Source organism: Alosa sapidissima, chromosome 22, assembly GCF_018492685.1.
Source record: "Alosa sapidissima isolate fAloSap1 chromosome 22, fAloSap1.pri, whole genome shotgun sequence".
NCBI lineage: Eukaryota > Metazoa > Chordata > Actinopteri > Clupeiformes > Clupeidae > Alosa > Alosa sapidissima.
The window spans coordinates 20,630,319-20,644,454 of record NC_055978.1 but is presented as its reverse complement, the minus strand read 5'-3'; the positions used below and the strand labels follow the sequence as shown (position 1 = coordinate 20,644,454).

Sequence of the window (14,136 nt, the reverse complement as noted above, 5' to 3'; positions counted from 1 at the left end):
GATCCAATGTCTGTAAGACATTCTCTATAATTCAAGTGACTAGTGAAAAGGAAACATTTCAGAATTTTCAAGTTGAATTACACATGCAACATTAGTCAGAGGGCTAAGTACTTTCTTAGCTATGGATATGGATATGATTCATTTCAAGGGAAAGTAGTTTCTACAACTGTTTAGCTACTTAGGGGTGAAGTAAGCAATGTAGGCTCTACTGTCCACTGCTGGTCTGGACAGACAAAAGCTAACAATATTATTTTCCATTATTCAGTAATGACTTGACCAAAACAAAATTCAAGTGAATGTAAATATTTTAATAAAGGTGTTACATTCCAATGTTAACCTGATTCAATTGGATCTGTGTTTCATATGATATGTATCATTATTAAATGTAATATAGATCAGCACTTGCCTTGCAGTAACAATGGATTTTTGCCAGTGTTCGGTTTTCTTTCATTTTGGACACCTCATACATTGAGTGACAGAACAAAGGTGATTCGTCATACTATATTTACATATTTGGTATTGTTGGATTCAGTACAACCCCACCTTTCCCACATGCCTTTATATGTGTTGCTATGATAATCCCTGGTTACAGCTACAAAGTAAATGAAAACATTCTGCATATATTCATTTTTTGCATGTCCGCTTATTTTAAGTGTATGTTTACATGCCTCTATTCATTCCATACATCAAGATATTCACATCCAGTCTTTTCTAGTAGGCCAAGGTAAAGCAATTTCCTGACTATAAACATGCAAAGTTTCAAAGCTCTCAGAGCTTGTGTGATTGATCTGCACTAATTTATATGCTTTAACTCCAATACAGACAGGCTATATTTTAGTCCTTTTTTGGTTTTGGGGTGTATAACAATATCTGTTAATTAAACAATCTTAGCAGTAAAATATTTTTAGCCAAGAATCCATTTGATATATGGGAGACCTTAGAGATGAGGAAAAACATTGTTGGGTTTAGGCCTAGTTCTACCTCCGGTAGGGGTATCTCAAAAACTAAAGCTCTTTCTGACCATCTGTCACTAGCCTAATTTGCAGGTCGTATGTTTAGAACAGGAAATCGCGTTGCCAGGACAACGTGACATATTCACTTACTGGCCTGGTTACGTTTATGCTGTGACGCACTCGGAAGATCATGAACCGCGGGAAAGTTTTACACGTGATCACATCTACAGACATTTTTGGCTGAAGCCGACAGTGGATGCCAGCTCGGAAAATCGAATGGAAATGGTAAGTTGATTTGCGTGCAAAATGGGGAGCTGTGCGCTTTGGAGTGGCTGCCTTTGTGACTCTGCCTATGACTTCACTATATGCAAATTAGCCCAGAATTACACTACACATGAACTTTAGGCCATACAGAACATTTTTCTCATATACACCAAGTCTTTATCTTTAGCCACTTTTAAGCCAGTCTTTTGAAGTCTTGCTGCCCAAATCGTATAATTTTCCCAAAAACCTCTGGCGCCTGAAGAGTTAACTACCCTTTACCTTGTTTTCCTAAAACAGTGTTTGACTAAATTCGGTACATTTGAAATTGTTGCGCTTTTTTTTCTCCATTCCTTTTTTCCCCATTCCACTCCATTTTTGTCAGTTTTGTGGCTTTAATGGTTGTTGGTTGTGCACATAAATAATATTTGTTCATTTCTAGTTATTCCTTAAACATTGTCTTTTAGATTGGAGAGAAACGTACTGTGATTGAGTCTGGACTAGCTGACCGTTATGAAACACCTGAACACTGTGGTCTGCTTTCGCCCAAGAAAAAGGTATGGAATTTTCTTTTCAGTTGCTATTGTAGAAAAGATCAACTTCTTGTTCTCTATAAAGAACGATAGTCATTACATATGACCAAGCTGATGGAAATTTGTGGACCACAATGGCCAAATTCTGTCATTGAAATGTTTTCAAATGATTTACAGTCCGCAGTTTATTTCTATGCATTTTTTTTTTTACACATTTTACATGTGAATTTGAACATGACCATTGACTTATAATTAATATCTATTACCACTTAGGTAAAAAGATTAAAAAGTAACCTTCGTTACCATTAAGTATTCCTGTGTTTTCCTTTGTCTTTCTATATTCTATATTTCTTTTTATCACTTATTTTATTTTGTTCTTATTTATCAATGTGCTGTTGATTTGTGATACTCTAGAGATGTAATCTAATTCAGGAGTCCTCAGACCAAGACCAACCTTATGTCCCTAAACTGAGGAGGACCAAAAGCATTCAGGTAATCAAGGCACTAATGAAGATGGACATTATAGTTGGTTCATTTGATATAAAACTGCATTGAAAAAGTTAAGTAACTGAGCTATTTTTATTTATTTTATCCCCCCCCCCCCCCCCAAAGATTAACAGACAAACCGATTTTGATTCCTATGAGCTTTTTGAGACATCAGATGAAAGTGAAGAAGAATATGTTCCTGATACAAGCGAGGATTCATCTGATGAAACGGACACCAGTGAAGTTTTTGAAACATCCAATCAGAAGAAAATTACATTAAGGGGACGCTCACTCGTACGAAAGGGCAGTGCTTTGAAACGGAAAAGGCACCATTCCAGAAGTGTATCCTGTTGCCGAACACATTCTTTTGGTGGACAGTCATCAGAAACTTCATACACTGAAGACCCTCATGGAAGCTCGACACTGGTTTGTCCTGACAGTACTACTTCCCCCACTTCAGATGTAGCTGACGACTTACTTACCGTACCTGCTGTCTGTAAAAAAGAGGATGGATCACGACAATATAACAAAAAACAGTACTGTTTATACTGTAAAAAGGGATTTATAAAAATGGCCAGGCATTTAGAGCGTGCTCATAAAAACGAGAAAGAAGTTGCACAGGCTGGGTCTTTTCCAAAAGGTTCTAAACAAAGAAGACTGCATCTGGAACATTTGAGAAATAGAGGCAACTTCGCCCACAATTCTGAGGTCTTAAATACTGGTGTTGGAAAGCTTGTTCCTCGGAAACAACCAAAAGATGATTCTAAACCCAGAGATTTTGATCACTGTATATATTGTCAAGGCTATTTCACAAAGAAAGTTATGTGGCGCCACATGATGATATGCAAGTTTAAGCCTAGTGGCCCTACGAAGCCTGGCAAAACACGGGTGCAAGCACTTTGTGCTTTTGCTGTACCACCACCACCTGGAGTCAAAGCAGAATTCTGGAAGGTCCTAAACCATATGATTCAAGATGACGTTTACTTTGCAGTTAAATCTGATGTCTGGATCATGGAGTATGGTGTGCATTTGCATAACAAGCATGGATATGATGTTGGCAAACATGAATATATCCGTCAGAAAATGAGGGAACTGGGAAGGCTTTTGATTTGTTCGAGGAAAACCACTCCCTTGAAGACCATCGAAGATCACATGAAGCCTGAAAATTTCATGCATGTTGTGCAAGCTGTGCAACTCGTGGCTGGCTTTGTCTCTGAATCCAGCACCTACAAGCGTCCAAGTCTTGCACTAAAAATTGGGCATAGTCTGGTGAAGATATCGCTGCTTCTTGAAGCCCGTGCAAGTATGCAAAACAACCAACCAGCAGCAAAAGATGCTCGTAGGTTCCGCTCAGTGTACGAAGCCAGATGGAACGAACTCATTTCAGCTGCATCACTGAGAACAATGCATGAATCGAAATGGAATGTTCCTCAGTTGATTCCGTTCACTAAGGATGTTCAGAAACTCCACTCCTATTTGGACATGCAGCAGGAACAGTTTTACAACGAACTGTCCTCAGAGCCGTCTAAAAACACTTGGGTACATCTGACTAAAATCACTTTGACACAAGTCATGATGTTCAACCGACGTAGAACAGGAGAAGTTTCAAAAATGCCCCTCTCTACCTATTTTGCTCCAAATCCAGTAGATCTGCAGGAAGATGTGGGTATGGCGCTTTCAGAGCTAGAGAAAAAACTCTGTCAGCATTTCAGGAGGTTGGAGATACGAGGAAAAAGAGGAAGAAAGGTCCCTGTCCTCCTAACTCCAGAAATGCAGAGATCGTTGGACCTCCTTGTTGCCAAGCGACTTGAGTGTGGGATTCTTAAGGAAAATGGCTACCTATTTGCCAGGCCGTCTGTATTGACCTGCTACCGTGGTTCTGATTGTATCAGAGATTTTGCCAAGGTCTGTGGTATTGCAAACTACACAAGTCTCACTTCTACAAAACTGCGCAAGCAAACCGGAACACTCTCTCAAGTTCTCAACCTCAGTAATACAGAGCTGGACCAATTAGCCAATTTCCTTGGCCATGATGTCAGAGTCCATCGGCAATTTTACAGGCTGCCTGAAGGGACCCTTCAACTTGCTAAAATTAGCAAAGTCCTCTTGGCTCTTGAACAGGGGCGTTTGGCAGAATTCAAAGGCAAAGGCCTGGATGACATCACAATCGGTCCAGAAGGTATTTCTGATGTTTTTCTTCACACATTTCTGTGTAAAAGGTAAAAGGTTAAGCTTAAAAAATGTCCAGGTCAAATCATGTATTATAAAATGAATTGGTACCTTTTGACTTTCATCCCCTTGCTCATCTCAGAGAGTGTGAACCTTGACAGTGACCATGAGGCACAGGGTGAGTCTGACACACAAGATATGTATTTTCATACTACAAAGACTGATGTCTGTCTTCACATATTTCTGTGTAAAGTGTAGACTTTAGATAGAAAAATTAACAGGTTTAAGTCATGTTTCAGCTACAGTTGTTTACGTCAGACAATCAAATTAATTGCCACTTTACGATTTGTCATTTCCATCTCCTTCCTTATCTCAGAGAATGTAGACAGTGACACTGAGGTACAGCGTGAGTCTGACACACAAGGTACGTTTTTTTTTTTTTTTTTTTTTTTTTTTCCCATGTGGTTCCAAATACTTGTATGTATGTATGTATGTATTTATGTATGTATGCAATCAGAAACCCAGTCTCAGAAGAGAGAGAGGAGTACAGAAGGGTTGATGGAGAAAGAGGTCAAGGTTAAGTTGGAAAAGATGAGTGAAGTAATCTATAACTATGTCTTAGACAGGTTTGGATGTGTGTGCCTTGATCAAGAATAGTTTTCTTCATATGTTTCCTTAAGAAAACTAGTTTTCTTTCCCTTTTGCTTGGATGGGGGGTTTTGAACCTGGGTTGCCCGTTTGTGAGGCAAGTGCCTTGGCCATTGTGCTACAGTGGAGTTGAAGATCAGTGTAACTTAAGGTAATATGTGCAATGTGAATAGGTACACCCCAGACCAGTAGAGGGCAGCAATGCAGATTCTTGGTCAGTAGAAGCACAGCTGAAGAAGAGCAGACTAAGTTCCGTGGAGCTAGCGACAGTAAGCGACAGTACGCGACAATAGCGGGCAATATGGCGGCGAAAAGCGTCAAAATAAAGGTACGAACGATCAGATAAATTAGGTTAAAATTCGGTTTTCAGTGTATTTCAAAGGTTTACACGAAATGTAAACATGTTGCTGAAACTTAGCCTGTGCAAATGTTGTAATTGTAGCAGAATTGTCTTGCTAACATCCTTGAAATTGAACGGAAGTGATCTCACGCAACACCTTTCTCAATGCAAGGCAAGACCAACCAGAGCCCGTCTACGGACTTTCTCTGGACAAACGTCGCCATCTCCTGATGTAGGCTACTATTAAAAGAGGGGAACAAAAACTAACATAGAAAAAAGGGGATTATAATGTACTATACATTTATTTAAAGTTAATGTTTTTATACGATTATACTTTGCATTAATATAATTGTTATTTGATAATAGTGTTATTTTAGGTCATGTTCATGAAAAAGGTAATCCTTCCACACTTAGTTCAAACTTAGGTGGTCGGCTAGGTAACACTTTATTTTAATGTGTCGCTGTTAGTGTACCTACCTGATTAGGTACAGTGGTACAACCTGTGTAACAACATATACTATCAGGTACTATCATTGTACTTGCATTATGTATTTGTGGGTACCTACATATAGTTGTTACATTGTAATACTGAGTGCTTTTACAAAACTTTGCCAATTTGCCTACATTTTCATCAGAGGCAAAGAGCTGATCTGAGACCTGCTGGATGGGGTAAATCTGGTCATGGTAGATTTGATATACAAACCATTCTTAGCTCCAGTCAAGGCCTCATTGTCTTCAGAGTACATGTAACAGCTGTGCTGCTACAACCTTGTTACACTTTGATACAGTGGAATAAACCTATTAAGTGTACCAGTTAATTACTTACATGTACATATGACATGTATGTTATGTCTTCGATGTCTTGGAACAGGTCGACTAATTCACTACATAGTACATATATTAACTGTGTTGGTACACATTTATTGCTCTTTTATACAGTGGCATAAACCCATTAAAATGAAGTGTACCAGTTAAGTACTTACAATTACATATTACATGTATGTTGTGTCATTGGTGTCTTGGAACATGTCTGCCATTACCCTACATACTGTAGTACATGTATCAACTGTGTCGGTACACATTTATTACTCTTTTGATACAGTGGAATAAACACATTAAAATAAAGTGTACCAGTTAAGTACTTACATGTACAAATTATATACATCCTGTCAATGATGTCATGCATCCTGTAATGTGTAATTGATGTGTTGAAACGTGTCTGCTGTTACACCACATAGTACATGTGAATTAGTAGACCTGTTCCAAGACATCAAAGACACAACATACATGTCATATGTACATGTAAGTAATTAACTGGTACACTTAATACGTTTATTCCACTGTATCAAAGAGTAACAAGGTTGTAGCAGCACAGCTGTTACATGTACACTGAAGACAATGAGGCCTTGACCGGAGCTAAGAATGGTTTGTATATCAAATCTACCATGACCAGATTTACCCCATCCAGCAGGTCTCAGGTCAGCTCTTTGCCTCTGATGAAAATTTTGGCAAATTGGCAAAGTTTTGTAAAAGCACTCAGTATTACAATGTAACAACTATATGTAGGTACCCACAAATACATAATGCAAGTACAATGATAGTACCTGATAGTACATGTTGTTACACAGGTTGTACCACTGTACCTAATCAGGTAGGTACACTGTAACAGCGACACATTAAAATAAAGTGCTACCGTAGGCTAAAATGGACTTGTACTTTCAGAATAGATATTTATGCCAAATTTGTCTTTATAGGTGCCATACTAACTCTGTACGGACTCATATAGCCTACCCTAGGCCTGCCATACTATACACAATACTATTGAACTTTAAATTGTGTGGCTATGAAAACAATAAGTTGTGCATATTTAAAAGGGGGTAAAATGGACTCCTTATAACATATACTTTCAGAATACACATAGATATTTATACCAAGTTCGCCTTTGTAGTACCAGGCAATACCAAGTCTGTACCAAGTCACTAGGCCTTCTATTGACACACTGTTGAACTTCAAATAGTGTGGCTGTGAAAACAATAAGTTGTGCATATGTCAAAGGGGGGTGAAATGAAATCCTTATAACGTGTACTTTCAGTATATATATAGATATTTATACCAAGTTCGCCTTTGTAGGTACCAGGCCATACTAACTCTCTACCGAGTCACATACTAAGCCTCACATTGACATACACTGTTGATCTTCAAATTGTGTGGCTCTGAAAACAATAAGTTGTGCATATGTAAAAGGGGGGTGAAATGAAATCCTTATAACGTGTACTTTCAGAATATGTATAGATATTTATACCAAATTCGCCTTTGTAGGTACCAGGCCATACTAAGTGTGTACCGAGTCATATACTGGTTCTTCCATTGACACACACACTGTTAAACTTCAAATTGTGTGGCTCTGAAAACAATAAGTTGTGAATATGTAAAAGGGGGGGTGAAATGAAATCCTTATAACGTGTACTTTCAGAATATATATATATATAGATATTAATACCAAATTTGCCTTTGTGGGTACCAGGCCATACTAAGTGTGTACCGAGTCATATACTAGTTCTGCCATTGACACACACTGTTGAACTTCAAATTGTGTGGCTCTGAAAACAATAAGTTGTGCATATGTAAAAGGGGGGTGAAATGAAATCCTTATAACGTGTACTTTCAGTATAATATATAGATATTTATACCAAGTTCGCCTTTGTAGGTACCAGGCCATACTAACTCTCTACCGAGTCACATACTAAGCCTCACATTGACACACACTGTTGAACTTCAAATTGTGTGGCTCTGAAAACAATAAGTTGTGCATATGTAAAAGGGGGGTGAAATGAAATCCTTATAACGTGTACTTTCAGAATATATATATAGAGAGATAGAGATAGAGATACCAAATTTGCCTTTGTAGGTACCAGGCCATACTAAGTGTGTACCGAGTCATATACTAGTTCTGCCATTGACATACACTGTTGATCTTCAAATTGTGTGGCTGTGAAAACAATAAGTTGTGCATATGTAAAAGGGGGGTGAAATGAAATCCTTATAACGTGTACTTTCAGAATATATATAGATATTTATACCAAGTTCGCCTTTGTAGGTACCAGGCCATTTTAAGTGTGTACCGAGTCATATACTAGTTCTGCCATTGACACACACTGTTGAACTTCAAATTGTGTGGCTCTGAAAACAATAAGTTGTGCATATGTAAAAGGGGGGTGAAATGAAATCCTTATAACGTGTACTTTCAGAATATATATAGATATTTATACCAAGTTCGCCTTTGTAGGTACCAGGCCATACTAAGTGTGTACCGAGTCATATACTAGTTCTGCCATTGACACACACTGTTGAACTTCAAATTGTGTGGCTCTGAAAACAATAAGTTGTGCATATGTAAAAGGGGGGTGAAATGAAATCCTTATAACGTGTACTTTCAGAATATGTATAGATATTTATACCAAATTCGCCTTTGTAGGTACCAGGCCATACTAAGTGTGTACCGAGTCATATACTAGTTCTGCCATTGACACACACTGTTGAACTTCAAATTGTGTGGCTCTGAAAACAATAAGTTGTGCATATGTAAAAGGGGGGTGAAATGAAATCCTTATAACGTGTACTTTCAGAATATATATATAGAGAGATAGAGATAGAGATACCAAATTTGCCTTTGTAGGTACCAGGCCATACTAAGTGTGTACCGAGTCATATACTAGTTCTGCCATTGACACACACTGTTGAACTTCAAATTGTGTGGCTCTGAAAACAATAAGTTGTGCATATGTAAAAGGGGGGTGAAATGAAATCCTTATAACGTGTACTTTCAGTATAATATATAGATATTTATACCAAGTTCGCCTTTGTAGGTACCAGGCCATACTAACTCTCTACCGAGTCACATACTAAGCCTCACATTGACATACACTGTTGAACATCAAATTGTGTGGCTCTGAAAACAATAAGTTGTGCATATGTAAAAGGGGGGTGAAATGAAATCCTTATAACGTGTACTTTCAGAATATATATAGATATTTATACCAAATTTGCCTTTGTAGGTACCAGGCCATACTAACTCTCTACCGAGTCACATACTAAGCCTCACATTGACATACACTGTTGAACTTCAAATTGTGTGGCTCTGAAAACAATAAGTTGTGCATATGTAAAAGGGGGGTGAAATGAAATCCTTATAACGTGTACTTTCAGTATAATATATAGATATTTATACCAAGTTCGCCTTTGTAGGTACCAGGCCATACTAAGTGTGTACCGAGTCATATACTAGTTCTGCCATTGACACACACTGTTGAACTTCAAATTGTGTGGCTCTGAAAACAATAAGTTGTGCATATGTAAAAGGGGGGTGAAATGAAATCCTTATAACGTGTACTTTCAGTATATATATATAGATATTTATACCAAGTTCGCCTTTGTAGGTACCAGGCCATACTAACTCTCTACCGAGTCACATACTAAGCCTCACATTGACATACACTGTTGAACTTCAAATTGTGTGGCTCTGAAAACAATAAGTTGTGCATATGTAAAAGGGGGGTGAAATGAAATCCTTATAACGTGTACTTTCAGTATAATATATAGATATTTATACCAAGTTCGCCTTTGTAGGTACCAGGCCATACTAAGTGTGTACCGAGTCATATACTAGTTCTGCCATTGACACACACTGTTGAACTTCAAATTGTGTGGCTCTGAAAACAATAAGTTGTGCATATGTAAAAGGGGGGTGAAATGAAATCCTTATAACGTGTACTTTCAGTGTATATATATATATATAGATATTTATACCAAGTTCGCCTTTGTAGGTACCAGGCCATACTAACTCTCTACCGAGTCACATACTAAGCCTCACATTGACATACACTGTTGAACTTCAAATTGTGTGGCTCTGAAAACAATAAGTTGTGCATATGTAAAAGGGGGGTGAAATGAAATCCTTATAACGTGTACTTTCAGTATAATATATAGATATTTATACCAAGTTCGCCTTTGTAGGTACCAGGCCATACTAAGTGTGTACCGAGTCATATACTAGTTCTGCCATTGACACACACTGTTGAACTTCAAATTGTGTGGCTCTGAAAACAATAAGTTGTGCATATGTAAAAGGGGGGTGAAATTAAATCCTTATAACGTGTACTTTCAGTATAATATATAGATATTTATACCAAGTTCGCCTTTGTAGGTACCAGGCCATACTAACTCTCTACCGAGTCACATACTAAGCCTCACATTGACACACACTGTTGAATTTCAAATTGTGTGGCTCTGAAAACAATAAGTTGTGCATATGTAAAAGGGGGGTGAAATGAAATCCTTATAACGTGTACTTTCAGAATATATATATAGAGAGATAGAGATAGAGATACCAAATTTGCCTTTGTAGGTACCAGGCCATACTAAGTGTGTACCGAGTCATATACTAGTTCTGCCATTGACATACACTGTTGATCTTCAAATTGTGTGGCTGTGAAAACAATAAGTTGTGCATATGTAAAAGGGGGGTGAAATGAAATCCTTATAACGTGTACTTTCAGAATATATATAGATATTTATACCAAGTTCGCCTTTGTAGGTACCAGGCCATTTTAAGTGTGTACCGAGTCATATACTAGTTCTGCCATTGACACACACTGTTGAACTTCAAATTGTGTGGCTCTGAAAACAATAAGTTGTGCATATGTAAAAGGGGGGTGAAATGAAATCCTTATAACGTGTACTTTCAGAATATATATAGATATTTATACCAAGTTCGCCTTTGTAGGTACCAGGCCATACTAAGTGTGTACCGAGTCATATACTAGTTCTGCCATTGACACACACTGTTGAACTTCAAATTGTGTGGCTCTGAAAACAATAAGTTGTGCATATGTAAAAGGGGGGTGAAATGAAATCCTTATAACGTGTACTTTCAGAATATGTATAGATATTTATACCAAATTCGCCTTTGTAGGTACCAGGCCATACTAAGTGTGTACCGAGTCATATACTAGTTCTGCCATTGACACACACTGTTGAACTTCAAATTGTGTGGCTCTGAAAACAATAAGTTGTGCATATGTAAAAGGGGGGTGAAATGAAATCCTTATAACGTGTACTTTCAGTATATATATAGATATTTATACCAAGTTCGCCTTTGTAGGTACCAGGCCATACTAACTCTCTACCGAGTCACATACTAAGCCTCACATTGACATACACTGTTGAACTTCAAATTGTGTGGCTCTGAAAACAATAAGTTGTGCATATGTAAAAGGGGGGTGAAATGAAATCCTTATAACATGTACTTTCAGAATATATATAGATATTTAAACCAAATTTGCCTTTGTGGGTACCAGGCCATACTGTGTGTGTACCGAGTCATATACTAGGTCTGCCAGAGCTGTTGAGCTGAGAAAACTAAGTCTTGTTCCCCCTCAATATGGGGGTGAAATGACATCCCCCACATCATCAGCTTTCTGAAAATGTACAATTTATGCTGATTGAATCGCCCGGGCGGCCTACGGGCATCATCATGTGCCAACCGCGTCGTAAGCAAAGGTATGGTATAGTGACATTCAAGTTGTTGAGCTGAGAAAGCTAAGTCTTGTTGCCCCTCAACATGGGTGTGGTGGTGTTCCTGATGTGCCTGAGGGTGTGCCCGGGGGGTGTGGAGGTGTGCCTGGGGGGGTGTGGAAGTGTGTCTAGTGGGTGTGGAGGTGTGCCATGGTGAGCAATCAGAGTTGCACATTAGACTCAGCCCAAGCTTTCCCAGGTCATTACTAGTTTCTTGCCCGTGCTGTAGGAATTACATTATATTCAACTTTGTCATTGCACGAGTGGAATACCTGTAGCGACATGCAGTCTTACACCTGACCACTGGTGGTCACCAGTTTGAGAATGGAAGGGGTGGGGGGTTGTTCCTGTACTGTTGGACAGTCTTATGGCGGTTGTCACTATGTGCCCCCTGAACTGCTCTGTTTTGCATTTTGGAGGGATAAGCTTATGGTTGAAGGTACTCCCCATCTGCCACAGCTCATCATAGATGAGGTGTTTTTCAGGGTTATTTTCATTCTGTCCCCACTGCAACATGTAGATCAAGCAGGGTGTGACAAGGGGATACCCAGGAGGACTGTATTGCTGAAGGATTTTGTTTAACAAGCAGTGTGCAGAAGAATAGCAATACCCGAGAAGTGTGTTGTGATCTTGATACATCCTCAACACTTACACAACTCTCAAACCAGTTGAACAGGCAGCTGCTAAATAGAGACTACCTTAAAGCAGTACACCGGCGCATTTCTGTTGTATAGAATAAAATCCACCAATGTATTGCCTTCACTATGTGATTCTCAGATCAGCTTGGATTCTATGTGAATTAAGTTTTAACAATAACAATGTTCACCTTGTCATTCAGTACAAAAGCGGACACAGAGTGTTTTACGGCTAAATGAACGGGAAAGCAGTTCAGATGGAGACGACAGAAGAAAAAGTGTCCAGAAGAAAAAGTCCAAGACCAGTAAGGATATCCTATATGTTGTACAATAGACTTTAGTTGAATCACAATTACTGTCCATTTATATCCTAAGCTAATTTGTCATTCATTTCTTACTTAGTTCACAAGCCACAGAAGAGGAGGCCCTGGGAAACCGAGGAGATAGCTGCTGTGGAAAAACACATGAGAAACTTCATTTTGACCTGCAATGTTCCAAGAAAGTGTGACTGTGATAAGTGCCTTAAATCAGAGCCAGTTGCACTAAAAAATAGAGACTGGAAGGCACTCAAATTTTACATAAAAAATCGAATTACTGCACTGAAGAGGAAAATGTGAAATGAGGAAGGATGATAGACAGGAAAGAGATGAGAGGGGGTAGAGTTTGGGGGTACCATATAGAGAGGAGAGGGGGTAGAGTTTGGGGGTACCATATAGAGAGGAGAGGGTGTAGAGTTTGGGGGGGGGGGGGGGGGGGCAGGCATGGGGATAGTGTTGGGGGGAGGGGGGGGGGCATGGGGATAGTGTTGGGGGGAGGGGGGGGGCATGGAGAGAGAAGGAGAGACTGGGAGAAAGAGGGTGAGAGGGGATCGAGAGTGTGTTGGGGGGGGGGGCATGGGGATAGAGTGTTGGGGGGAGGGAGGGGGGCATGGGGATAGAGTGTTGGGGGGAGGGGGGGAATAGAGTGTTGGGGGGAGGGGGGGGGCATGGAGAGAGAAGGAGAGACTGGGAGAAAGAGGGTGAGGGGATCGAGAGTGTGTTGGGGGGCGGGGGGGGCATGGGGATAGAGTGTTGGGGGAGGGGGGGAATAGAGTGTTGGGGGGAGGGGGGCATGGAGAGAGAAGGAGAGACTGGGAGAAAGGGAGTGAGAGGGGATCGAGAGTGTGTGTGTGTGTGTGTGGGGGGGGGGGGGGGGGGTTAAGCGAAGAGGGAGAGAAAGGGTTGAGAGTTTAATTTGTTCAGTATTTTGTTTGGATTCTTTGTTCAGTATCTGTAATTGTATTGTCACTCAGTAAAGAGCTTTGTTTAAAGTATGTTCAGGTGATAGTTCTGCTTCATGTGTAGAAACCCTATCTATATAGAAACATGCATCTGTGTGTCTGTCTGTGGCTCGTATATCTCTGACCGTGTGTGGGTTGATGGTGTGCATCATCAATTTAAAAAAAAAAAAAAAATCAACCTTTATGAAATGATTTTACATGCAAGCCCCAAAAGGCTAGCCTGACGAGCCAGACCCACATTAAAATGTAGGGTCTGGGC

General features: G+C 39.5%; 1 protein-coding gene across 5 annotated transcripts; it reads left to right on the top strand.

Annotated features, from left to right (window-relative positions):
• Positions 1-1,578: 1,578 nt before the first annotated feature.
• On the top strand, positions 1,579-13,281 carry LOC121697718. 5 transcript variants are annotated; one of them, XR_006026532.1, is made up of 8 exons: positions 1,686-1,771; positions 2,162-2,239; positions 2,360-4,412; positions 4,545-4,580; positions 4,779-4,826; positions 4,920-5,378; positions 12,802-12,903; positions 13,001-13,281. XR_006026532.1 is itself a non-coding variant. In XM_042079357.1 (7 exons), the coding sequence occupies exons 3-7, from the start codon at positions 2,804-2,806 to the stop codon at positions 13,213-13,215; spliced, it is 2,010 nt and encodes a 669-aa protein (XP_041935291.1). In that variant the 5' UTR covers positions 1,579-1,771; positions 2,180-2,239; positions 2,360-2,803; the 3' UTR covers positions 13,216-13,281. The 5 variants fall into 5 exon arrangements, 2 of the variants coding, with proteins under 2 accessions (XP_041935291.1, XP_041935290.1); XR_006026534.1 differs by having other exon boundaries at positions 4,520-4,580; XM_042079357.1 differs by lacking the exon at positions 4,920-5,378 and having other exon boundaries at positions 1,579-1,771; positions 2,180-2,239.
• The last annotated feature ends 855 nt before the right edge of the window (positions 13,282-14,136 follow it).